Genomic DNA, 26,677 nt, shown 5'->3' with positions numbered 1-26,677 from the left:
TCCATTAAATCTGTAGGAGGAGTTCGATCAGATGCGAGGTGTGTAAAGGGGCAAAAATGCAGTCAAAACGCACAATCCACTCAAAATTGCCGACTTCCTGTTGACCTGCCACCATGGCGTCAATACACTTTTTGGTACGTCTGGGCATGATAAAGGTGTGTACCGAATTTCGTCGAGCTATGCCAAAATAACCCCAATGCAGAGGGGTATTTGCAATTTCTAGGGGGCAATACAGAGCCATTTTGCCCCGCCCGAAAATTCTTTCAACGCAAAAGATCTTAGAATTCCCTGCCAAATTTGGTGTGTTTTCGAGGAAGTTTCGTCAAGAATAAAAATAATAAACTGAACAGTTCCAATAGGGCCTCTCTGCTTTCAGCAGCTCGGGCCCTAATTAGAGTGTCCACTGCACTGCGAGAAGGAGCTGTAAGATGAGCTGGTGTCTGGGAGGAGTCAACATAGGAACCACAAAGGTGTGGTTTGGTTTCGTATTAACAGTATTACAGACTACACCTTTGGCTGAAGCTGCGGAAAACACATTATCACGGTAAAACAAACTTCCTTCATTCATTTATTCTGACCCTGTTGGTTTCAGTCTCTTCAACTCCTTGTTGTAATTTGTTCTTTGTATTATTTTCTCTCACACTGAGGCTAAATGGCTGATTTGAGGAAGGATACATCCTAAATGAATGAAACTTTGCTTTAGTACTGTTGCTCACATCAAAGCAATAAGTAAAGTTTATGGAATCATTACGAATTTAAGAATTGCTTGGAGTCCTTTTCAGTACTTTCTGAAAAGGCTTTCTAACTTGTCAGCACTTGTTCAGCATTTCGAGAAAGCTCTTTGAAAGCAGGTCACTGTGCATTTTAAACACATTCTAAAACCACACATTCTAAAACCAGACTGCTCAGTGGAAAGACTCTTAAGCAGAAGACAGGTTTGTGGCGAATTAAAAACAATCACATTCTGATAACATAAGTATGTATTGTAAGAGAAAGGTCTATGTTTCAAATGTGTTTATCTTGTTCATGCTTGTCTGGTCCACATTGCTTGGGAAAAGAGAAGCGAAAACCCTCTGTGACTAACTTCCTTAAAAGGCAAATAATGAAATGTTTCTCTCTACAATGCTTTGCATATACGAGTAATATTTCACTGTCTAGTAAGAAAGTGCTCTCTCACCTTGAAACCAGCATACAGTAGTTGAAAATCGGATTTATATATGTTATAGGTTATCAAAGGACTGTTAAAAACTTGTAACTGGCAAAATATAAATTATATCACTGGCCATGGAGCCACAACAAGGACCACATGCATGTGTCAACCAACTCCTGTTTAAAACAAAAGTTTCATTCTACTTCTATGTTGTGCAATAAATGAAATTTCTTCATTTCTTGCAACTTTTCCTTCCCCTCTCAGATGCCATTTTAGTATTTTCTTTGACTGATCATATGCAAATTTCAGATGGTGGTGTAAAGGAATCGTCCTACTCTATACTGTGAATGATCAAGTTGGTGTGATTGGCCAAGCGTACTTGAGGTGTTCATGACATGAGCCAAGAATATTCCCATTTTGCGGTGTCATAAGTGTCAAGACATAAATTCCTTTGAATGAAAAGTGCGTTAAAAATAAAATGTATTATTATTATTATTATTATTATTATTATAAAAATTGAGCTAGGCAACCCAAGTAAGGCTATGTAACCTCTGCATGTTCCTGTTTAGACGGTAATGTGTTGTGACACCTGCTCTGCTTTTTCTCAGTGTGGTTTGCATAAATAATTCAGGTAGGTTGGGTGTGATCTAGTAGGACTCATGCCTGAGGGTGGCTTATGTCAATGCACATGCAGTACATGTCAATAGTTCTGAAAAGGCCCTCTCAAGTTGCTGTCCAAAGTAGGTGTGGTTCCCTTGTGTGGTTCCCTCCCTTAGTTAGGCTACCTACAAGTAAGTTCATTTCTGGGAGGGCATACAGGATTTAAACTGGCTCCTGCATTTTTCCTTTTGCAAATATAGGACCGACCTTAATCATAAAATGTTTAGAGTTCCTACTATTCACTAGACTGAAATGTATGACATAGGCTACTGGTAGACACTATAGTCAATACGCTTTCCATGCTTTTTAGGAAATATAACGAATCGTTTTCTTATTGCAGTTATGGACCTGTTGGACAAGATAATAGGCATTGCCGAAACGCTCTACTCTCTTTGTGAAGAGGTGAAGGCCAACAAGAAGCGAGCTATGCGTTTGGCACATCGCGTGTCTGCGCTGACAGAAACAGTGGAGGCGGTGAAGGTGCATGGCCTAGGTGACCAGCCGCAGCTTGTAGAAAGAGGTCTACGAGAACTCAAACTCACGCTGGAGTCAGCGCAAGACGTGGTGAAGAAGTATGCCTCCACCAGTTGCTTGAAACGCATTGTCCGGGCCTACGACTTTGGCGATGAGTTTGCTATCCTGAGCGAGCGGCTGAACGATGCCGCGCAGCTACTTTCGCTCGCCTTCGCCGCTGACCAGAGGGATAAGTTGGATAGAGTGTTCGAGGAGGTCAGGCGTAGCAGAGAGGACATGGAAGACACAGAAAGTGACCGACTGGAACTACAGAAATGTAAAACTTAATTTAGATTCTCAGGTTTGAGAAATGACTTCGGTTAAGCTTTTTTCTGCTTTAAGGTTTTTTCTGCTTTAGCCTGCATGTCTCATGGTTCTCAATGTGTTCTTGTAGTGCTGCAGGAAACCAAAGAAAGCGTTGATGCAGTGCATGAAGTCGTGGACGAGACAAAAAGAGACGTGAAGACCATTAAAACCATGCTGGAATCCTGTAAGTTGGAGACTTACGCAAAGTGCAGTGAATGTATCATCAACATCACTTCCCTCACCCTGTCAGGGTGAGGGAAGTGATGTTTAATATCAAGGCTTCCTTGTCACTTGTCAAGTGCTTAACACATTTTTTTTTAATTGTACCTAACAAAACACTTGCCATATTTTTTTATTTCTGGGTTTTTGCAATCACCGATAGTAAAAATTGCAGTGTTCTTCTACAAATCACATTAGCTAATGATTTTATACCAAGCGCAGGCCAATAAAATGTATGTTCTGTATTAATTTGCATACCAGCTGGAGAAGCCAACAGTGAGTTCTGCGTTTAAATGTAATGTATTCATGGTGCATGACTGAACCGAAGCATGCTTTTTTCATTATACTTCTTAAAAATATCTGAAGTGATTGTAAAGATTTCTGAAATCAAATGTCTCTACAATTTTTTTTATGAATGTCACAGTGATGTCTTATGTGTTTCTGCACCCAGTGAGGACACCCAGCATCCACCTGCAGGACATCAGAGAGATACGCATGGAGGAGCTGGTCTTCAACGTGCCCAAGAAGCCCTTCATGAGGACCCCCACCTCAGAGGTCTTCAAAGGGGAGTTCAGCAAGTTTACCGTGGCCCTCAAGAGATACACATACCCTATGAGCACTAGCGCCAGGTAAGCTGATTTACTGCGTCTGTGTCAGGGAGTCTCAGCTGTTTATGAAGAAGTAGGGTGGGCAGTGTATGTGTACTTCAACTGCAAGGGCAAGGTGCTAACAAACTATGTCGTGAGCCTCAAAGAGTTCATATCATTAAATAACACATACCTTACTTGTGCTGTAAGTCACCATGGATATTAAATTAATAATTAATTAATGGATGCAATCTTTGTTGTCTAAACATTTATTTCCACAATGCTATACTGAATGCTAATGCTGTGAGGGGCTTTGTACTGTATTCTCGAAATGTGTTGCACAAATGTTCTTAGTATGTTTTGAAAGTCACTAGATCACTTACTTGTGGTTGCCAACTCCACTGCAGCCAGGTGAGAAGTACCTTCAATAAAGAGGTGGAGACCATGAAGCGCTTTGAGTCCCCAAACATCCTTCGAATGTTCGGAATTTGTGTCCAGGATGAAAATGGTGTGTCAGCGACATCAGTTCTCTTTCTACTGACTTTGTCATCTCTGTCAGTGTATCATTTTGATGTACGTGTGCATGCAGGTGATGGAATGGCTTTTATATGTTTGGAGTTCTTCTTACTCTCCTAAGTCTCCAACTCATACAGTAGTATTTGGCATTTGTCTTTATTCAGTGATATTTGACATCATGCATCCTCAGAAGGAACAGGCTTAGATGCAAACTGTCATTGCCTCATTCCAATATGCCTGACATAACTTCTTGTCATCATGGCATGACATCTTAAGAAATTCTTTTGATACCGTGTAGTATCATTCATGAATATGTCTACATGTTAATTTTAAATATCTGGTATCTGTAACTGTGGTAGCATTGATTTTATTCTTTCTGTCCACCCTTTGATTATAAAGGTCCCAATCCCAATTTCCTGATTGTCATGGAGTACTGTGAAAAAGGCTCATTGAAACAAGTTCTGGATGGTAACTACAAACTTCCCTGGGACAGAAAATCCAGGATGTGTCTTGATGCAGCACAAGGGCTTTACAGGTAATCACACCTGTAATCACCTGAGTAAACTGTAGCCATGCACAGCCTTAGATTATCTGTTCCACCCATATCTGTAGTTCTATTCCAAATAGATCTCATTCATCTATTGTACAGAAACACACAAGTGCTGAGCTCCTGTGAACTAAGGCAAACATTATATCGCCCTTTGACTCAGTCATCACTAAATGAAATGTACTACCTCTGATAGTGATAGTTTAATAGATTCAAAAGATATTTTAATGTATTCTGTCTGTTTTAACGTGTATAACCACCATGTGTTAATCTTCGTCAGTTATTTAGATTGTGCTGCTTTCACACTGCAGGTTGCACCAGTCAGAGGAAAAGTTCAAAGTTCATGGGTGTATCAACAGTGACAAGTTTCTTGTTGCAGTAGGATACAGAGTTAAGGTAGGGGAGGCTAGTTTTATCCCTTGGTGCAGCCAGGCCATACTCGCCAGGCCATGAGTGCTATTCCAAATTGTACAGAAAATGTTTCTGATAAGCTTGTAGTTCATTGATGATAATGCGAGGTTAAATATAGGTAGTAAGTACATTAGAATGGTTCAATTGAATGCATTACTTTGAGAGTCCTATGGCCTTAAACACCCCTACCCCTTCCTTCTTTATATTTATGTTTGTGGGTTGGTGTAGCTTGGGGGTTTTGAGCTCGCTAAAACAGAGACGTCGCTGAGGAAAAGTGCAAGTGGGAAGCACAGCATTTTGTGCTATAGCTCCCCTCAGCAGTTGCAGAGCATCAATCACGCCTACGATAAAGCCTGTGAGATGTACAGGTACACATTCAAGCACTCTCTCACGTGAAGATGTAGTAAAGCTTTGCAAAGGGTTTTAACTTATTCTTGTTTGTGTTTTTAATGTTACAGTTTTGGCATTGTCCTGTGGGAAATTGCAACTCGCCTCTCTCCTTTTAAAGGTATGTATGTCAATAATGTTTTCTTTAGCTATAGACAGGAAAATATGTTAGATACCTAATGCTATTGCTTTTACTTCCCACTGTGGCCAAACCTCTAACTGTCACATACAAGTTCTCATACCCAACAACCTAGCCTATGTATTATAACACAGCAGGGTCCTCTACAACCATCATAACCATATAACAACAAAGACAGATATCTGCATTTCATGCAACTTTCCCTTCCTCTCTCAGATGCCAATTTTGTATTTTCTTTGACTGATCATATTCAAATTTCAGACGTACTCCTTCTCCAATGAAGGGTTATTTAGAGTAATGGTGGTGTAAAGGAATCGTCCTACTCCATACGGTGAAAGATCAAGTTGGTCTGATTGGCCAAGCGTTCTTAAGGTGTTCATGACATGAGCAAAGAATATTCCCATTTTATGCTGTCATAACAGTGTTCTGTCCCTCCCTGTTGAGATGGTAATGTGTTGTTGGTCTGATTGGCCAAGCGTACTTAAGGTGTTCATGACATGACATGAGCAAAGAATATTCCCATTTTATGGTGTCATAACAGTGTTGAGATGGTAATGTGTTGTGTCAGGTGGTCTGGGTGTGTTCTGGTAGGACACATGCCTGAGGGAGGCTTATGTCAATGCACATACACAGAACGTGTCAATAGTTCTGAATAGGCTCTATCAAGATGCTGTCCTCAGAAGGTGTGGTTCCCTATTTTAAAAGTTAGGATACCTACAAGCAAGTAATCTCTGGAAGGGCATACAGGATTGAAACTGGTTCTTGCATTTTTTTCTTGTGCAATTTCAGGCCCGACCTAAACTATTAAAATGTTTTAGACCTTACTTTTCACTAGACTGAAATGTCTGACATTGGTTACTGGTAGACGTTATAGGCTTAATGATTTTCATGCTTTTTAGGAAATATAACGAATCGTTTTCTGATTGCAGTCATGGACCTTTTGGACATAGCCTAAGTATTTATAACACAGCAGGCTGATCTACAACGGTCATTTCAATACTACATACCAAAACGATACTTTACGATCCACACATACTTTAGCCTCTTCCTTTCAAAGGCTTCCTAAATCGCTCGTCAAGGGGAACTGTTGACTCAATAAAGTAAACAATGTGTTCACACTCAGAATACAACACCATATCTGGTCTCACAACAGTCACACCGATACACTGTAGAACTTGGAAGTTGCCTTTTGGGATTAGCCTGCAATCTCAAATCCCGTGCTTTTTTGTCAATACTGTTTGTACGTGCTCGATGTTCACTTTTTCTGCCCCTCTTGCACAAAAATAATTCTACTGTCCCTGTCATTAACCAGCCAAGTGTTAATCTCAATTTGTTTATTCATAAAAACATGGCAGTGATTTTAAAACCAGATTATATCCCAATGTAGTGGCCCTTGGTCAAGCTAGTTTTACAACCATACAGAGTATCTTTTATTTAGCCAACACATGAACATAACTTGCAGCTTCTGCCTTCACCCACCCGCTAACTAAGGTTCTGTGGAGTTTGGTGGCATCCATCTTTTCCTCTCCGACAATGTTGCCTTACCCCATGCTTTCCAACTTTAACCTAACCAAAACCCTGCTCTTCCACTCTGTACCTCTATGCTGTAATGTGCCTTGTGCATGTTAAACCCGCTTCTTGTGAACTCCACTTTGGAGCACCATTGGAGCAGTGTTCTTGACAGCTGAGTCCTTAGGCTGTGACAAGGGCAACTGCCAGGCTTGTCTCAGCACATTTGAACTCCTCTACCAAGCTGGTTATTGGTAACTCCAAAATGCAAGCGCTACAAACTACCACAATAAAGAAGATTTTCTGCCACATTAAGAAGACCGATAGGTCGAAATTGGCCTATTGGTCACAGTGTTCTTCTCCTTCTGAATGAAAATGAATATGTTGATATTTTTATTGGGATTATCGCGATTTTGTGTTTTGTTGTTTTTCTGTGATGTTTTATCATTGTTAATTGTTGTTGTTAATAAGATCTTCTCAAGTCACCTTAAAAAGAGTCCAGAGACGCAGAAGCTCCCTAACAACAAACATAACATCATGTTTCATATGAGCACAGAGTTGTTTGTTCAGCATAAATTGCATTACAGAGCTGTTCGGTGAACTGTTCTAACTATTAAAAGCAAATACAAAGTTTTGTTTAAACACAAATAACATTCATACTTTTACTGCTGTGGTCCAAGTCCTCACTCTCATTTTAATGAGTTCACCTTCCACACACAGGCTGCTCCCATAGTGAAGTTTATCAAAAGGTTTGTGAGGAGAAAGCCATGGAGCCCTTACCCAAAGATTGCCCCCGGCAGTTAGGAGAGCTAATCAATGCTTGTCGTTCCTTTGATGCCTTCCAGAGACCATCAGCTGGAGGTATTATTTCACAATATCACTCCAAATCGTGCAAAATGTAACATTGTTTTCTGCTTTTCTTCTTCTCCTGTTGCACAAGGAAGGCGTACATTAATCAGTCATGAATTAAGGCATGACAGTTAAGGAATTATGAATGCTTGTTTTTAAATATTTTACTGCATCTTAAAAAGTCATTTTCCTCATGTGAATACTATCTATGTCATTCTTTCACAGTGCTTGTGGACAAGTTACGGAAGGTTGTGGAACAGTTTGATGAGGACTAACCCTGGACGTCTTCACCTCATTCACATTCCTGTAGATACATTATTGGTATCCGAATCAATAGGCTATTGGCACAGTTGAAAAGGTACAAAGGACACCTTGCTAACTAAGAGTGGTAGCCTGTCGGTTACCAGAGATTCAATCTGGAGATTTGTCTATCTCTGTATTTGGTGTCGTTCTGTGGAACATGCAGTGTTGTGGCCTATAGTATCTGTATAGATTTCTTCAAAAAAAGTTGTTAAAGGACATTTTCAGAACAAATATTTTGAAATATAAATTTTACACTAATGTAGAATAGGCTATGTCTTCATTTTGTGTACTTGGGTAATACATTTTGAAACAATAAATGGTTGTGAACTGTGTTGTGAATATATTTATAAAACGAATCCAACTAATTTCTGGCAAGGAAAAAGACAAGTCATGGCACAATGCAGAATTTGAAGGAGATCATACAATGTTTACCACAACACACAGTAGGTGGCGGTACTCAAGTTGTGTGCATGTGTGGATAGTGCAGAGATTAAGAGTACTAGTAACTAGTAATAGAATATCTCGGCAAGGGGCTAGTATAGCTAGTACGGGGTAAAGGGGTAGACAGCGGCTTAGGATAATACTATGGAGTGGATGATGGGGTAGACTTATGTAGAGAAGTCCATCTCCTTTCTCCCCTTCCGCGCCGAGTTAAATAGCTGGATGGCCCTGGGAACAAAGGACCTCAGCCTGTCTGATGAGCATGACAGTGACAGGAGTCTGCCACTGAATGTGCTCCTCTGTTTATCGAGAGTACTGTGTAGTGGGTGGGTGGTTATTGTCCAAGATAGTCAGCAACCAGCTCAGGCTCCTTCTCTCCGACACTGTTGTTAGACAGTCCAGTTCAGTGCCAACAACCGCTCCCGCCATCCTCCCCGGCCTGTCCAGTCGCCCCACATCCCTCTACTTAATGCTGCCTCTGCAGCACACCACAGCATCAAAGAGGATGCTGGCAACAACAGACTAGTAAAACATGCGCAGGAGTTCGTTGCAGACATTGAAGGACCTTAACCTCCTCAGGAAGTAGAGCCGGCTCTGACCCTTTTTGTACAGTGCATTAGTGTTGGCTGACCAGTCCAGTTTATTGTCCAGGTGAACTTCAAGGTACTTGTAGGAGTTGACCACCTCCACACTGACCCCCTCACTGGAGACTGGTAGCAGAGGAGGCAGAGACCTCCTGAAGATCACCACCATCTCCTTGGTCTTAGTGGTGTTCAGCTGCAGATGGTTTGGCCTACACCACTGCACAAAGTTGTCATTCAGGCTCCTGTACTCACCTCCTGCCCATCCCTAAAACATCCCACCATTAACTGGACACGTTTTTTTCACAATCTGTCGAGGATTTGTGAGGAAAGGTGAGTTAAACTGCACTAATGCTAATGCAGACTGGTGGATCCGTCCCTGTGCTAGTGTGTGTGGAAGTGGAAAAATGTCTTGCACATTGACTTTTGTAGAAGGAACATGACTTTTAATCTGTGCTGTGTTTCCACCATAAGTAACATCATCACGCATGGTTTGTCACACACATATTAGACTTGTGTCTGATAATGACATATCTTAGAAACATTAAATTTAATCCATTATGAAAGCTGATAATACCCATCAGCTCAAGCCTATTCCTGGGTTCACCAGCATCATCTGTTTTTTGTGTTTAGGTCAAGTGGGTGACAGGTGTGGCTAACGCCAACGACCTGGCAATGACAGTCAACTCCCCAAAGGGCTACCTGGTCAGCGAGGCTGATGACGCCGCAGGCGAGATAAAATTTGAGGGCAAAGAGACCGGTAAATTCATTTTAAAATTGATCCATTCTGCAGAGCGCAGACGTACATTGTATGAGTCAGCAGTACATGTCATCAGCTTATTAGCTCTGAGTATCGAACCCATGACGTGTTGTTAGCACCTTGCTCTATTTTTCTTTTCCTATTATAAATATATTTTAAATGTACAGTTTTATTGGTGTCAGTGATGCATCCCTTTCTATAGAATGTCTTAATATAATCTGATATTATTAAAAATAATAATATCAATAATAATTACTGTCTTTTTGAATGACTCCTTTTAGGATTTTAACAGATGTGCCTTAGCAACTTCCACAACCGCTTTGGCCACATGCAGGTGTTCTTGAACTTCTGCGTGTACTATGAGGGTTATGAAGACATGAAGAAACAGAAGGAGGAAGAGGACAAGAAGAAAGAGGAGGACAGGAAAGACTTCAACAACACCATTTCCACCATTGAGGTAAGGCTGATGACCTGGGAGGAATTCGTCGTATGTGGTTAAGTGACAAACCTGGATAAGTTAACTCAGAGTAAGTGGTGCTGATGCTGATGTATATACAGCCGCGGAAAAAATTAAGAGACCACTTCAAAATTATCAGTTTCTCTGGTTTTACTTTTTATTGGTATGTGTTAAAGTAAAATGTACATTTTAGTTTTATTCTATAACCTACTGGCAACATTCCTACCAAATTTCAAATAAAAATATTGTCATTTAGATCATTTATTTGCAGAAAAATGACAATTGGTCAAAATAGCAAAATTGATGCAGTGTCTTCAGATCTCGAATAATGCAAAGAAAACAAGCTCATATTCATTTTTAAACTACACAATACTAATGCTTACACTTAGGAAGAGTTCAGAAATCAATATTTGGTGGAATAACCTTGATTTAAAATCACAACTTTCATGTGTCTTGGCATGCTCTCCACCAGTCTTTCACATTGCCTTTGGGTGACTTTATGCTACTCCTGGCACAAGAATTCAAGCAGCTTGGCTTCTTTTCATGGCTTGTGACCATCCATCTTCCTCTTGATCACATTTCAGAGGTTTTTTATGGGATTCAGGTCTCGAAATTGGGCTGGCCATGACAGGGTCCTGATCTGGTGGTACTCCATCCACACCTTTACTGGCCTGGCTGTGTGGCATGGAGCATTGCCCTGCTGGAAAAAACACTTCTCAGAGTTGGGGAACATTGTCAGAGCAAAAGGAAGCAAGTTTTTCTTCCGGGACAACGTTGTACTTTGCCTGGCTGAGGTTTGTAAAAGACCATAAGGATTGAAAAAGCGGACTGGAGGTTCTTCTAAGTTCGTCTTCTCTGATGAGTCCGATTTCACAGTAGGTGCAAGACTCTCTGGCTTGTAGGCCTCTCCAGGTCTCCGTCTAACCATCAGACGACCATGTGTTGGGCAAAGCTGAAAATTGGACTCATCAGAGAAGACGAACTAGAAGACCCTCCAGTCCGCTTTTTTCAATCCTTATGGTCTTTTACAAACCTCAGCCAGGCAAAGTACAACGTTGTCCCGGAAGAAAAACTTGCTTCCTTTAGCTCTGACAATGTTCCCCAACTCTGAGAAATGTTTTTTCCAGCAGGGCAATGCTTCATGCCACACAGCCAGGCCAGTAAAGGTGTGGATGGAGTACCACCAGATCAGGACCCTGTCATGGCCAGCCCAATTTCGAGACCTGAATCCCATCAAAAACCTCTGAAATGTGATCAAGAGGAAGATGGATGGTCACAAGCCATGAAAAGAAGCCGAGCTGCTTGAATTCTTGCGCCAGGAGTAGCATAAAGTTACCCAACGGCAATGTGAAAGACTGGTGGAGAGCATGCCAAGACACATGAAAGTTGTGATTTTAAATCAAGGTTTTTCCACCAAATATTGATTTCTGAACTCTTCCTAAGTGTAAGCATTAGTATTGTGTAGTTTAAAAATGAATATGAGCTTGTTTTCTTTGCATTATTCGAGATCTGAAGACACTGCATCTTTTTTGCTATTTTGACCAATTGTCATTTTTCTGCAAATAAATTATCTAAATGACAATATTTGTATTTGAAATTTGGTAGGAATGTTGCCAGTAGGTTATAGAATAAAACTAAAATGTACATTTTACTTTAACACATACCAATAAATAGTAAAACCAGAGAAACTGATAATTTTGAAGTGGTCTCTTAATTTTTTCCGCGGCTGTAAATATACTAGTTTGCCAACAATTATTATCTACACGAAATTAAGAATAAAACTGATTCAGATGTCAAGACGATACAGATATAAGAGTGGGTAGCAAATAATTACAGTGTGACATAAAACAAAATGGATTCATATGTGCATGACGCCCCAATAAATGTTTCACCAGTTCAAAGTTTCTCCCGGTTCTCTGATTTTCATATCTTGATGTCCATTGTAACATCAGCTCCAAGCCATTTCTCTGGCTTTCCGAAGTTTCCCTGCATTGTTTTCCTATTCCTGTTGTGACTCTGATGTGGTGTGGTCTGGTTTGGTTGTAGGTTCAGACAGACTGCTGGTGGCCTCCTTAGATGAACCCTCTGGCCATATCAACTTCCAGACTCAGGAGACAGGTATTCCAGTCATACCTTGCAATGTCATATTTATGTGTCTATTAACATTATTGTCCAGGATTCATTTTTAGTAATAATTAAGGTTTTTTTTCTCTCTCTCTCTTTCTTTCTCTCTCTCTAATGACAGTGTCACAATATGATCTATTTTTAGCATTGTATTCAGATTTTCACCATTCTGTACTGGTTTCTACCAAATGTGTCTTGGGAACTTTGCAAATAAATATGGAAATATGCAAGTATACCTGGACTTTGGAGTGTACTATGTAGGCATGGGAGGAGTCAACATAGGAACCACAAAGGTGTCGTTTGGTTTTCGTATTTACATAAAACCAGGCTACACTTTTGGCTGAAGCTGCGGACACACATTATTACGGTAAATTAAACTTCCTAAATTAATTTATTCTGAGCCTGTTGGTTTCAGTCTCTTCAACTCTTTGTTGTGTTTTAGTTCTTTGGATTCTTTTCTCACACACTGAGGCTTCATTTGATTTCAGGAAGGTTACATCCTAAAGGATACATCCTAAATGAATTGAGTACTGTTGCTCACATCAAAGCAATAAGTAAAGTTTATGGAATCATTAAGAATTTAAGAATAGCTTGAAGTCCTTTTAGTACTTTCTGAAACGGCTTTCTAACTTGCCATCACTTGTTCAGCGCTTAGACTAGAGGATGCTCTTTGAAAGCAGGTCACAGTGCATTCTAAAACCACACATTCTTCAACCACAGACTGCTCAGTGGAAAGACTTTTAGGCAAAAGAAAGGTTTGTGGCAAATCAAAACTATCACATTCTGACAAGTATGTATTGTAAGAGAAATGTCTTCATGCTTGTCTGGTCCACATTGTTTGGGAAAAGAGAAGTGAAAATAACTTCCTTATAGTTGGGTCATAAACCTTATTCCGTGACATCCTCTGGCTGGTATGATTTGACTACTGATTTAACTTCTATAAAAAATGTAACCCCCATGTCCCTCGCAAAAATGTCGGCATATTTTGCTAGAGGGCCGAATCCAAAATGTCCACCGGCAACTTGTCTAATGTATAGATACTTTTTGTGGTAAATTGACCATAAAGATTGTGATTCTGACATCATTTTGGCGTTAAGACATAATTTTGACCCCAAATCCAATATGGCCACCATTCGGGAGAGCAACATTTTTCACAAATCAGCCCCCAAGTCTCGAGGAGATGGGTGATGTATGGCATTTATACATTACTTATTATGGAGGACAAAAACAAAGAATATCAGAATACCTTATTCAAGCCAGTGTGAACTCCATTTTAGGAAGGGATGGTCTGGTTGGTTGGGTCAGGTCGGTCACCATTCATGTCTGCATGAATAATGCTCCACTTGTGCTGAAGATCAGTACTAGATGGGAAAGTAGTTGGCTTAGGACGGACAGTAGGCTCACCACGTTTGGTGGTTTTATAAGGTGAAACTGTTTGCATCTCAGATGCCTTCTTAGTCAGTGCCTTTGACAGTCTTGGCGTTGTTAATCTGTCTATGCTCATCCTCGCTATAAGCCTAGGACTCCACATGTTTACATGTTTTTTTGCGCTGCAGAAACATCCAGTTACAGCGGTGTAAAGTACCCCCTCCTGTCAAGGTGTCATTTCGAAAGTCATCATTGTCAATAATACTGATCCTGTTTGGTCCAAACATCATGCAGGAGAAGCACATTTTGGTAACTGATCCCCATACCCAGCTTGTAGTAGGAGTCGACAAGCTCCTTGTTGTGACTAATCCCATGAAGGGTGACAGATGGCATTTGTGGAAGGTCACTTTACATGTCTACTGTGTGATAAGAGAGGCAAGGGAGAGTGTGCTTGGGGACAGATCTACTACCCCCTTCTTCCCCTGCAAAGAAGATAGCATTTGAACAATGAGTGGTGAGAACTCGTCCTTCTCCTGTAGTTGCTCGACTCTCAGAGGCCATGGGACGAGTTTGATGGACTCGACAATATCTCTGAGCCGCTCAGCTACATTGTGCACCAGTTGCTCACTGCTGACACCAATGGAAGAGAGCGCTGCTTCAACAAATGTAGCTCCCCCACATGTATCATAGACGATCCCCAAACTATAAGATAACTTTACACCGGATCTTGGGATCTTTACTGCTGCTGTTGTGCTGTACAACGTACGTACCCCTCAAAATGTAACTGGGGATAGACAGTGTGATCCTCCACCTCATATTTTTAGTCCAGAGTGACACCATCTCTCTCGTTTTTAAGTAAACGGTCATGTTTTGGTAAAACTGTCTTTCTTCGATGTCTTCCATGATTGAAAGCATAGACATATATAGAACATATGTATTTGATTGAAAATGGCAATCTCCTTTGGCTTTGCTGTCGACAGTGTCGCAAAGTGACGCATGCGCGATGTGCGCGACTAGGATCGGGTAGCGGACTATGATCTGATAGTGACAAGCAAGACTAAATTGGTTCAACACATGCACAAAACCCAGTTTGTGAGGGATTGTGCAAACAGATATGAGGCACAGCTCGTCGCTGCCTCACCGTCTTGCTGTCTCCTGTCCGTTTGAACAGGACATGCGCAAATACAGCGATTTTGATTATAAAAATGCCCAAAATGATTAGAATCATGCAGAAATTACACTCATAGCACAGATCAGTTGAGATATATTAATATTTAATTTATTTTATCGTCATTTGTTTTTAATTTTCATTATGACAGGGGCTCTGCCTCCCCTGGTTCTGTCCAGACATAAAAATTGAGCTAGGCAAACCAAGTTAGGCCTTGTAACCTGTCACCAACCCTGTTGTGATGGTAATGTATTATTTTGTCACCTGCTCTGCTTTTTCTTGGTGTAGTATTCATGAATTACTCAGGTAGGTTGGGTGTGATCTGGTAGGACACATGCCTGAGGGAGGCTTATGTCAATGCACATACACAGTACATATCCATAGTTCTGAAGATGCTCCCTCATGTTGCTTTCCTCAGTAGTTGTGGATCGCTATTTTAAAAGTAAGGCTACCTATAAGCATGGATGGATTATGAAACCATGGGCCCCTGGGCCTAAACATGTAACAGGCCCCCCACCGTTGCGAGTGCCCACAAAAAAAATGTGCGCTCTCAAAACATCACTTAAATGTTATTAAATGTTTTTCAACAGCACAATCACTAAATTCACCTGTACCTCAACAGGATTTACAGGACACATACACATTTTCTAACACAGCGCAGGTACACTCAATTGAAGCCAACAGCGAATTAACAAAATACACTGCTTTCAACCACAAAGAGAAACATAACAGCGACTTCACACAGAGGCTCTGACTTGAGGCCTGCTGAGCTCATTGGCCCCTGGGCCTGGGCCCAGTTAACCATCCCTGCCTTCAAGTAAGTTCTGGAAGTGCATACAGGGTTGAAACTGATTCTTGCATTTTTCCTATTGCAATTATAGGACCGACCTTAACAATTAAATGCTTTAGACTCTGATATTCACTAGACTAAAATGTCTCACATAGGCTCCCGATAGACACTATAGGCAAACAATTTTTATGCTATTTAGGAAATATAATGAATCGTTTTCTTATTGCAGTTATGGACCTGTTGGACAAGATAATGGGCATTGCCGAAAATCTCTACTCCCTCTGTGAAGAGGTGAAGGCCAACAAGAAGCGAGCCATGCGTTTGGCACATCGCGTCTCAGCACTGACAAAAACAGTGGAGGCGGTGAAGGTGCATGGTCTAGGTGACCAGCCGCAGTTTGTAGAGAGAGGTCTATGTGAACTCAAAATCACGCTGGAGTCAGCGCAAGAAGCGGTGAAGAAGTATGTCTCCACCAGTTGCCTGGAACGCATTGTTCAGCCCTATGACTTTGGTGATGAGTTTGCTATCCTGAGCGAGCGGCTGAACGATGCCGCGCAGCTCCTTTCGCTTGCCTTCGCCGCCGACCAGAGGGATAAGTTGGATAGAGTGTTCGAGGAGGTCAGGCGTAGCAGAGAGGACATGGAAGACACAGAAAGTGACCGACTGGAATTACAGAAATGTAAAACTTAATTTAGATTCTCAGGTTTGAGAATTGACTTCGGTTAAGCTTGTTTTTTTCCCTCTTTAGCCTGTCTCATGGTTCTCAATGTGTTCTTGTAGTGCTGCAGTTGGCAGAGAAAACCAAAGAAAGCGTTGATGCAGTGCATGAAGTCGTGGACGAGACAAAGAGAGACGTGAAGACCATTAAAACAATGCTGGAATCCTGTAAGTTGGAGACTTACGCAAAGTGCAGTGAATATCATCAACATCACTTCCCTCACCCTGTCAGGGTGTTCCCTGTGATGTTAAATGGCAGTGCCACCTCGTCAAGTGCTTAACAAAAAATGTTTATTGTACTCAACAAAACACTCACCATATTTTTTACTTCTGGGTTTTAGCAATCATCGATAGTTAAAATTGCAGTGTTTTTTTTATGAAATCACATTGATTTGCATATCTTCTACAAATCACATTAGCTAATGATTTTATACCAAGAGCAGGTCCAATAAAATGTATGTCCTGTATTCATTTGAATACCAGCTGGAGAGACCAACAGAGTTTTGCGTTATTATTTAATTTATGCAGTGTTGCATGACTGAACCCAAGCATGCCTTTTTCATGATACTTCTTAAAAATATGTGAAGTGATTGTAAAGAATTCTGAAATCAAATGTATCCACAAACATAAAATATTCTGAAACAGATATGAAGGTCACATACTGGGTCCACATATTTTAAAGCTTAAGCATGTTATTCAGCCTTTATCAGTGCCAACTCGGCTGTTTTTGCAGGGTTTTTGCATGCCTTTTGGGTAGTTAAATCTTATTGTCATTTCATTTAAATATTTTCTGCCGCTTTTGACATTAGTTTACCGTGGCCATCAAGAGATACACATACCCAATGAGCGCCAGGTAAGCTGATTTACTGGGTCTGTGTCAGGGAGTCTCATTTGTTTGTGAAGAAGTAGGGTGGGCAGTGTTTCTGTACTTCAACTGCAAAGGTTCTAACAACACTGTGTCATGAGTCTCAAAGAGAACATATCCTTAAATGAAACATACCTTACTTGTGCTGTAAGTCATCATGGATATTAAATGAATAATTGTACGTAATCTTTGTTTCTAAACATTTATTTTCACAATGCTGTACTAATGCTAATGCTGATACTGTATTCTTGAAATGTGTTGCACAAATGTTCTTAGTATGTTTTGAAAGTCACTAGATCACTTACTTGTGGTTGCCAACTCCACTGCAGCCAGGTGAGAAGTACCTTCAATAAAGAGGTGGAGACCATGAAGCGCTTTGAGTCCCCAAACATCCTTCGAATGTTCGGAATTTGTGTCCAGGATGAAAATGGTGTGTCAGTGACATCAGTTCTCTTTCTACTGACTTTGTCATCTCTGTCAGTGTATCATTTTGATGTATGTGTGCATGCATGTGATGGAATGGCTTTTATATGTTTGGAGTTCTTCTTACGCTCCTAAGTCTCCAACTCATACAGTAGTATTTAGCATTTGTCTTTCTTCAGTGATATTTGACATCATGCATCCTCAGAAGGAATAGGCTAAGATGCAAACTGTCATTACCTCATTCCAATATGCCTGACATAACTCTGTCATAACTTCTTGTCATCATGGCATGACATCTTAAGAAATTATTTTGATACCGTGTAGTATCATTCATGAATATTTATACATGTTAATTATAAATGTCTGGTATCTGTAAAATCAATTGTATTCTTTCTATCCACCCTTTGATTGCAAAGGTCCCAATCCCAATTTCCTGATTGTCATGGAGTACTGTGAAAAAGGCTCATTGAAACAAGTTCTGGATGGTAACTACAAACTTCCCTGGGACAGAAAATCCAGGATGTGTCTTGATGCAGCACAAGGGCTTTACAGGTAATCACACCTGTATGTGACCATCACCTGAGTCAACTGTAGCCATGCACAGCCTTAGATGATCTGTTCCACCCATATCTGTAGTTCTATTCCAAATATATCTCATTCATCTATTGTACAGAAACACACAAGTGCTGAGCTCCTGTGAACTAAGGCAAACATTATATCGCCCTTTGACTCAGTCATCACTTAATGAAATGTACTACCTCTGATAGTGATAGTTTAATAGATTCAAAAGATATTTTAATGTATTCTGTCTGTTTCAATGTGAATAACAACCATGTGTTAATCTTCATCAGTTATTTAGATTGTGCTGCTTTCCCACTGCAGGTTGCACCAGTCAGAGGAAAAGTTTAAAGTTCACGGTTGTATCAACAGTAGCAAGTTTCTTGTTGCAGTAGGTTACAGAGTTAAGGTAGGGGAGAATTGTTTTATCCCTTTGCTTAGAAATAGTTATATGGTGCAGCCAGGCCATACTCGCCAGGCCATGAGTGCTATTCCAAATTGTACAGACATTTTAGATAAGCTTGTAGTTCATTGATGATAATGCGAGGTTCACTATAGGTAGTAAGTACATTACAATGATGAAATTGAATGCATTACTTTGAGAGTCATATGCCCTTTAACACTCCTGCCCCTTGCTTCTTTCTTTTTATGTTTGTGGGTTGGTGTAGCTTGGGGGTTTTGAGCTCGCTAAAACTGAAATGACGCTGATGAAAAGAGAAAGTGTGAAGCACAGCATTTCGTGCTATAGCTCCCCTCAGCAGTTGCAGAGCATCAGTCACGCCTACGATAAAGCCTGTGAGATGTACAGGTACACACTCAAGCACTCTCTCACATGAAGGTGTAGTAAAGCTTTGCAAAGGGATTTTACTTATCCTTGTTTGTGTTTTTAATGTAACAGTTTTGGCATTGTGCTGTGGGAAATTGCAACTCGCCTCTCTCCTTTTAAAGGTATGTATGTGAATAACTTTTACTTTACATATAGACAGGAAAAGATGTAAAATACCTAATGCTATTGCTATTACTTCCCATTGTGGCAAAACCTCTAACTGTCACATACAAGTTCTCATACCCAACAACCTAGCCTATGTATTATAACACAGCAGGGTCCTATACAAACATCATAACCATATAACAACAAAGACAGATATCTGCATTTCATGCAACTTTCCCTTCCTCTCTCAGATGCCAATTTTGTATTTTCTTTGACTGATCATATTCAAATTTCAGATGTACTCTTTCTCCCAATGAAGGGTTATTTAGAGAAATGGTTGTGTTAAGGAATCATCCTACTCTATACGGTGAACGATCCCCTAACCCTACTTAGACAATGTAGCACCCCAAGCCATGTAACTGCCGTATTCATGATTCTGTCAAATTTCAAGAAACTTCATACACAGTCAAAGGCCACCTTATGCGTTGCAAAAGACAAAACTGCAAGCACCACAAACTACCACAATGAAGAAGATCTTTTCTGCCACATTAAGAAGGCCGATAGGTCGAAATTGGCCTGTTGGTCACAGTGTTCTTCTCCTTCTGAATAACTGTTTATATTTTTTTATGTGATAATCATGATTTTGTGTTTTGTTGTTTTTCTGTGTTGTATTATCATCGTTAATTGTTATGCAAAGTAAGTTCTTCCAAAGTCACCTTAAAAAGAGTCCAGAGACACAGCAGCAACCTAACAACGAACATCACATCATGATTCCTATGAGCACAGAGATGTTTGTTCAGCATAAGTTGCATTACAGAGCTGTTCGTGAACTGTTTTAACTATAAAAAGCTAATACAAAGTGTTGTTTAAACACAAATGACGTTTTAAAATACATTCATACTTTTACTGCTGTGGTCCAAGTACTCACTCTCATTATAATGAGTTCACCTTCCACACACAGGCTGCTCCCATAGTGAAGTTTATCAAAAGGTTTGTGAGGAGAAAGCCATGGAGCCCTTACCCAAAGATTGCCCCCGGCAGTTAGGAGAGCTAATCAATGCTTGTCGTTCCTTTGATGCCTTTCAGAGACCAACAGCTGGAGGTATTATTTTACTCTCCAAATCGTGCAAAATTATAATTTTTTAAGTGAATGAACATTGTCCTCTGCTTTTCTCCTTAGCTGCTGCACAAAGAAGTGGCTTAACGTACCTTTTATTGTATTACTGCTTTTTACTGCAAAACCATATAGTCACCAAACACCATTTAAATGAAGGCTTAAATTAAATTAGGTCATGAATTAAGGCATGGCAGTAAAGGAATTATGAATGATTCCTTTTAAATATTTTATTTGTTGCATCTTAAAAAGTAATTTTCCTTATGTGGATATTATCCATGTCATTCTTTCACAGTGCTTGTGGACAAGTTACGCAAGGTTGTGGAACAGTTTGATAAGAATAAACCCTGGAAATCTTCACCTCATTCACATTAGATACATTATTGGTATCCGACTCAATTGGCACAGTTGAAAAGGTACAAGGGAAGTGTAGGCTAGGCGTACACCTTGCTAACTATGCCTACACCTTGCTAAGAGTAGGTACCTGCCTGTAGGTTACCAGAGATTAAATCTGGAGATTTGTTTATCTCTGTATTTGGTGTCTTTCTGTGGAACATGCAGTGTTGTGGCCTATAGTATCTGCATAGATTTCTTAAAAAAAAAAAAAAAAAAGTTGGATATTTTTGGATAAAAAACACAAAAGGGAGCTCAACAGGATACATTTCATCCTGACATTTTCAGAATTTTTTTGTATAAATAAATTATTTACACTAACGTAGAAAAGGCCATGTCTTAATTGTATGTTCTTGGGTGTAAGGTAATACATTTTGAAAAAATAAATGGCTGTGAATTGTGTAGTGAATATTTATAAGACGAATCCATCTTATTTCTGGCAAGGAGTAAGACAAGTGATGGGACGAGGCAAAATGTGAAGGAGGTCATACAATGTTTACCACAACACACAGTAGGTGGCGGTACTCAATGTTGTTCGTCTGCGAAATTACTAAACGGCGAAGTAGAGCTAAAAAGTAAACACCACTCTCGAGAATCCGACTTCGTCAACATTAACCGAACACGTTTGTTCCACAGTCTGTCGAGGATAAGTGAGGAAAGGTGAGTTTTACTGTGCGACATTATATAGCTAACTCTTCTATGATATATCTTTGTCATGCGGTGAAAGCGGTTTCGCTTTTAAGCTAGCATGTCACTTCCATCACTTCTTATGATAACATCAAGTGAACTTGCTACCATTAGCTAACTAACCTAGCAGTTGTCGTCCAGCGACCATCGTTGTTTAAATCGAATGATGGGTTGATGTGTACATTGAGAACTATTTTGTGTCCTGAATGTGATAATCTGTCTTCAAATGTCAAAAAGACTGCTCTTGGAGGAATGAGAGTTCTAGTTAGTCGGCCAATGTTTAATTGCTAACGTGTGCTAGCTTTAGTGGGTTTATATAATCCAAGACCGATAACGTTATCAGTCCATCTAAATAACATCAAATGTTGAAATGAAATAATCGATTTGCACGTTTATGGCGTTACCTCAAGTTCATCTGTAATCAAATGTATGTGTGCTATTTCTTTTCTGGTAGCACTGCAGTTTTCGTTAGGTAACTATATTTGAAATGTAAACTGGAACTACACGAATAGACAGTTTTTAGGTAATTACAATGTTTAAGACCTGAAATACAGGAATGCTAGGAAGTTATGTTAATTAAGTCAATCATTGTTCTGATGACAGAGTTGATTCAGCTTTACATGAGTGGGTAATGATATGAACGCCATACAGAGTAAATGTTATCAAATTAGCTTAAAATATACTGTACACATGGCTAATCTCTGTCATACCCACCAGGGAATAAATCAATGTATTAGTAGGATCAACCCCTTGAGATGAACTATCTCGTCTTCAAGGGGGTCCTTGAACACACTCCCAAATGTAGCCACTCACACCTGCTGGTTCCCCTATGATGCCAAAATACAGTCAGTGCACACATACCCATACACAGCGTTATACTTACATTAGCATTAACATACATCTGCACATATTAGAAATGTTTTATTTCCAGGCTCTCAAGTGTAATTTGAAGTAAGAGCAGGTTGCTTGAAGATAAGTAAAAAGAAGTGCCTTAAGGAGGTAATAGATCTGAGTGAACAGGACAGGTTATTCCAGTCTGTTGGAGGTTTAAATATGAGAACCAATGCTCAATATCCGTTGGAAATGTAATTATCTATTCATCTGTTTTCATTACAGTTACTTCTTGCTAGCCTTGTAATGGTAAAAGGTCACGTCTCAGTCGGGCTCAGTACTTAGGCTAACCCACAGAATTCCTTGTACAAACCTCAGCAAAGCCACCATCAAACAAACTGCATTTCTGCTTTTCATGTTGTTAAAGAAACTGTGCTGAATGAGGCCCATTCTCCCTGGGATTCCGTTCTCCTCTCGGGGCCACCATGGGCCAGCAGTTCACCGGACAGTCGGTGGGCAGGCTGCCTGAGAAGGTGCTCAAGCACGCCGGCCTGGTGCGGGAAAGTGGTTACCTCACCTACGAGGAGTTCCTGGGTCGGATGGCTGAGCTGAATGATGTGTAAGAGGATCTTTTCAGTATTGTCAGATCAGGTGTATCTGTTGCAATACAGGTGGTAGTTCTCATACTGCCCAAGGCAGCAGAGAACATTCGTATTTACATTTACCTATTTTATCCAGACTGATTTTTACAAGCAATGTACAAATATTTTATTCATGAGAGAGCATTAATGGCAAAATGCCATAGTTCTATCAAGTGTCAGTAATAGCGAAATTGGTACTTCATGTGGGAGTTTATTCCAAACAAATAATTGGTAATACAATTATCGGAAATACAATTATCTCCATCAAACATTATTTGAAGGACAGTTGGCCACTCTGGCAGTCTTAATGTGCGGTGATGTCCCATGTGTAAAGGCACAGGTGGGCTGTGTTCACGTACCTCTGCTCCCACAGCACTGCCAAGTTGGCTGCAGGACAGCCGAAGCACCTCCTGTTTGAAGTGGAAACAGGCTCCGACGCCACGGCCCTGTGGAAAGTGGCTGTGAGGGTAGTGTGCACGAAGGTGAGTTCAAAGGGACGACCAATGTCCCCACAGCATGAACCCCCACAGGATTGTCACAATGGTTGACCTTGCTCACACATTTTCTCTCAGCCACATATTCCCTTAATATTTCACATTGGGTCTTTCGTTCCCACATTGAATTATTGTGTATGAACTGTGCTATATAAATACACTTTACATTACATTTTCTGTTGCCCTGTACATTCTGTCATTTTTCACTGGCTTTACTTATACTGCCCTTTTTCAAGTTCTATACTGAGTAAATACATAATAGAAAGGATCTCATTAAACAGAAAATCTCCATAAGAGGTTCTTTCATCATTTCATCGTTTTTAATCTGTGATTGGGGCATTCCCTCTTTCTCCCTCAGATCAACAAAGAGGATGGCATGGTGGAGGCTTCCCGCATCATGAATTTGTATCAGTTCATCCAGCTGTATAAGGACATCACCAGCCAGGCCGCGGAGGTCTTCTCAGGGGAGGCAGGCGCTGAGGGCCCACCCCTCTCCTCTGTGGAGTCGTGCCAGGCCAGCATGTGGATGGGCAGGTAGGTCACCCCGTGTTGGGAAACAGGAGCCTGACTGACCTCCCGTGGGGACCTGGCGTCCATTTCAGTTTGTACTCAAGCTCCTTGTACAGTGAACTTCCTAGGGACTGCCATTTTGAGGGCTGTTCCATTTTCAAGAACTCGTATTCACTGTCTACAGATTCACTTAGGGGGGAAATGGAACTAAGTTGAGAATTACCCCTGGTCAGCATGAATGTCCTCTCAGTCTCTGTGCTGCACTTTCAGTTCTTTTTTAGTTCGCCTTTCTGGATACATACTGTTCTGACTCAATGTTGTTATGGCTCAGAGCTGCGAGACACCCAGCTAAGTTTCTATCAGCAAGTAACTACAATTGTTGACCCCATGCTTTTACAATGATAGCTTATTAGATGTGATTTTGTCTGTCAGCAGTGTGTTTCAACTTTTGACTAAATCATGAAAACGTAATAAATGCTTAAAAAAATGAAGTCATGCTCAAACAATACATCAGCCCAGCGTGTGTTTCCTGATGTGTGTTTGACCTGTGTGCCTGCATCAACGTGGATCAAATGGTCTTCTCTCCGGCTGGGTTTCAGGGTTAAACAGCTGACTGATGAAGAGGAGTGCTGTATCTGTATGGATGGCAAAGCTGACCTCATCCTGCCCTGTGCTCACAGCTTCTGTCAGAAGTGCATAGATAAATGGTAAGAACAGACCTGAGACACCTAAGGGACTGGGCAAGTGAGATAGCATGAAGGACATCATGTGACGTGCCAGACGTGAAGTGCCATACTGGTAATATCATATTGAATCCAAAAAGCTGGAAGTCATGGCCGTGTTTAACCTTTTATGGTCGGTTGATGTCTGTTAGAGCACCCTGGGTTGTTCTGTGACCGGAAGGGAAATGTAGGGTTTCTGTTGTGTCTTTGTTCTCATGTAAATCACTCCTAGTAGAGAGAAACCCTCATTGCACATTCAGACGTTCAGATCTTCAGATGTTGTTACTTGGCAAATGTTGACAGACAGGTTTCTTTGTTCGTGGTCGTCCGACCTGTGGACCCAAAAGTAAAAATTCTGTTGAACTTGTTTCCACAGGAGTGGTCAGAGCAGAAACTGCCCCATCTGCCGCCTCCAGGTGACTGCTGCCAATGAGTCATGGGTGATGTCCGACGCCCCCACAGAGGAGGACATCGCTGGCTACATTCTGAACCTGGCTGATGAGGCGGGTCATCCTCACAGGCCTTAAACCCCCCCCCCCCCCCCCCCCACAACAAAAACAACAACAAAAATAACAACACCCTCCTCTCCCTCTTCCCACACGCCATATGGACAGATTTAATGGTGTTCATTTCCTTTTTGAGTATTTGAGGTTTGATTTAGTACATTTAAATAAGCTAGTGAAAGTTCCTCAGAGGAGGCATTAACTACTGGTGGATTTGGTTATGGGCTAGCGTATGGATTTTTTCTTAAAGTAGGTAGAAACTCGTAAAAAAATGAAATATGTGTATACTGTGAGAAACCTGCTTTTCTGAGTACTGAAATGTTAAGCTTGATTTATAATTCCTAATTTAAAAAAATGACTAAATCACTTAATTGCACATGTTTCATATACAGACTTTATGGCCACTGCGTATCTGCGGTGCACTTAATATTTGACAGTTCTGACAGTTTTGATGACCGTGACATGAAATCATGCGCACAAATCCATAGTTTGCTTTTCCTTGCTGTTCATTCTCTTCACTGCTGCCTTGTGTCCTGTTTTAGGGTGATTGCTCTGCCACTTTAGATCAAGGTTGCCGTGCCGTCTCTTTTCATTTTGGTTTGGATTGTTGATTAAAATCCTTTTTTTATTTTTTTTTTTATGTGGTGTTAGCAAGGAGGTCAGTTATTCAACTGTGTCTCTCAAAGCTTTAGCTTTATCCCCATACAAAGTCCACCCGATTGGCTTGCGCTTTCAGGCTTGGGTTTCTGTCATCGCTTCTTTGTGTGTGAACACATTTCTTTATTTTTGCGCTCTGGCTCTTCCATGACTGCAAACCTGTCGTGTCCGTTTCAAGGTAAAACTACTGTAATTGAGTGAAAGCTGGGCTTCGTTGTAGCTATTTTTTTTATAAAATTCTACATGTGCTAGATATTTTAATGTAGCTATAGAATAATTTATTACTATTATTAAGACCTTAAAAATACCCTGCTGTTGTTGTTAAACTTCAGGGTTGAGTTCTAAGAAATGCAGCTGTGAGAAATGCCAGTCGACAAAAACATGCTGGAGAGAAATTAATGTGCTGTTCAGAGAGGTTCACCCGTATTTGCCTGCAAGGTTAATATGCACAAGTTGATACCTTTTTACATCATTCTGTCACAGTTGTATGTAAGTGTATATTAACCACAGTCTTTGGATTTGGATAAGGCTGTTGTATGGGTGTTTCCCCGGAAAGGATAAATATATTATTTATAAAGGATAAATATATTAAGATTGTAAGATTATACGATTGTTGCTGGTTGAGAATATTTGGCATTTCCCCATCATCTCTGTGCACATTGCATAATTGCCTAATGTCCAGTAGGTGTCACTGTTTAACACAAATAAAATACTATCCTTTTTACTCACCTGTTGAATATGAGGGTACTTCTCCCTCAGCTCTTAGCAGTCTTAAAGACCACTTTAAATAACTTATAATTCCGCTGGTTCTATTGTGAATTAAATTAATTTAAAACCATGCCTTCT

General features: G+C 40.5%; 3 protein-coding genes across 3 annotated transcripts; all 3 read left to right on the top strand.

Moving 5' to 3' along the window:
- Window positions 1-428: 428 nt before the first annotated feature.
- Window positions 429-8,068, top strand: LOC308368635 (mixed lineage kinase domain-like protein; the record flags this gene model as incomplete). The annotated part of the gene is given in 12 exon segments (XM_080842852.1): window positions 429-530; window positions 532-544; window positions 2,151-2,600; window positions 2,718-2,813; window positions 3,300-3,477; window positions 3,843-3,943; window positions 4,351-4,486; window positions 4,810-4,894; window positions 5,138-5,277; window positions 5,368-5,417; window positions 7,665-7,805; window positions 8,019-8,068. Coding segments are annotated over 12 exon segments (1,542 nt in total).
- Window positions 8,069-12,398: 4,330 nt separating this feature from the next.
- On the top strand, window positions 12,399-20,768 carry LOC308368471 (mixed lineage kinase domain-like protein; the record flags this gene model as incomplete). The annotated part of the gene is made up of 11 exons (XM_080842640.1): window positions 12,399-12,453; window positions 16,015-16,464; window positions 16,566-16,729; window positions 17,312-17,355; window positions 17,697-17,797; window positions 18,207-18,342; window positions 18,673-18,757; window positions 19,017-19,156; window positions 19,247-19,296; window positions 20,241-20,381; window positions 20,689-20,768. Exons 2-11 carry the CDS (start codon window positions 16,017-16,019, stop codon window positions 20,766-20,768), a joined length of 1,389 nt encoding a protein of 462 aa, XP_080698766.1. The 5' UTR covers window positions 12,399-12,453; window positions 16,015-16,016.
- Window positions 20,769-21,348: 580 nt separating this feature from the next.
- rnf141 (ring finger protein 141) lies at window positions 21,349-26,498 on the top strand. Its single transcript, XM_080841922.1, has 6 exons — window positions 21,349-21,446; window positions 22,732-22,923; window positions 23,319-23,427; window positions 23,798-23,973; window positions 24,549-24,656; window positions 25,048-26,498. Exons 2-6 carry the CDS (start codon window positions 22,790-22,792, stop codon window positions 25,196-25,198), a joined length of 678 nt encoding a protein of 225 aa, XP_080698048.1. The 5' UTR covers window positions 21,349-21,446; window positions 22,732-22,789; the 3' UTR covers window positions 25,199-26,498.
- Window positions 26,499-26,677: the final 179 nt, after the last annotated feature.

Source organism: Sprattus sprattus, assembly GCF_963457725.1.
Source record: "Sprattus sprattus genome assembly, chromosome: 7".
Lineage (NCBI taxonomy): Eukaryota > Metazoa > Chordata > Actinopteri > Clupeiformes > Clupeidae > Sprattus > Sprattus sprattus.
The sequence above is the reverse complement of the archived record's forward strand: the minus strand, read 5'-3'. Positions and strand labels throughout refer to the sequence as shown.

What these genes read in the sequence shown, in the direction of transcription:
- rnf141 (XM_080841922.1), top strand. Translation starts at nt 22,790, where the DNA reads ATGGGCCAGCAGTTCACCGGACAGTCGGTGGGCAGGCTGCCTGAGAAG. An exon ending in TGAGGGTAGTGTGCACGAAG is followed by an intron (nt 23,428 to 23,797) that starts GTGAGTTCAAAG and finishes TTTCTCCCTCAG; the next exon opens with ATCAACAAAGAGGATGGCAT. An exon ending in GCCAGCATGTGGATGGGCAG is followed by an intron (nt 23,974 to 24,548) that starts GTAGGTCACCCC and finishes GCTGGGTTTCAG; the next exon opens with GGTTAAACAGCTGACTGATG.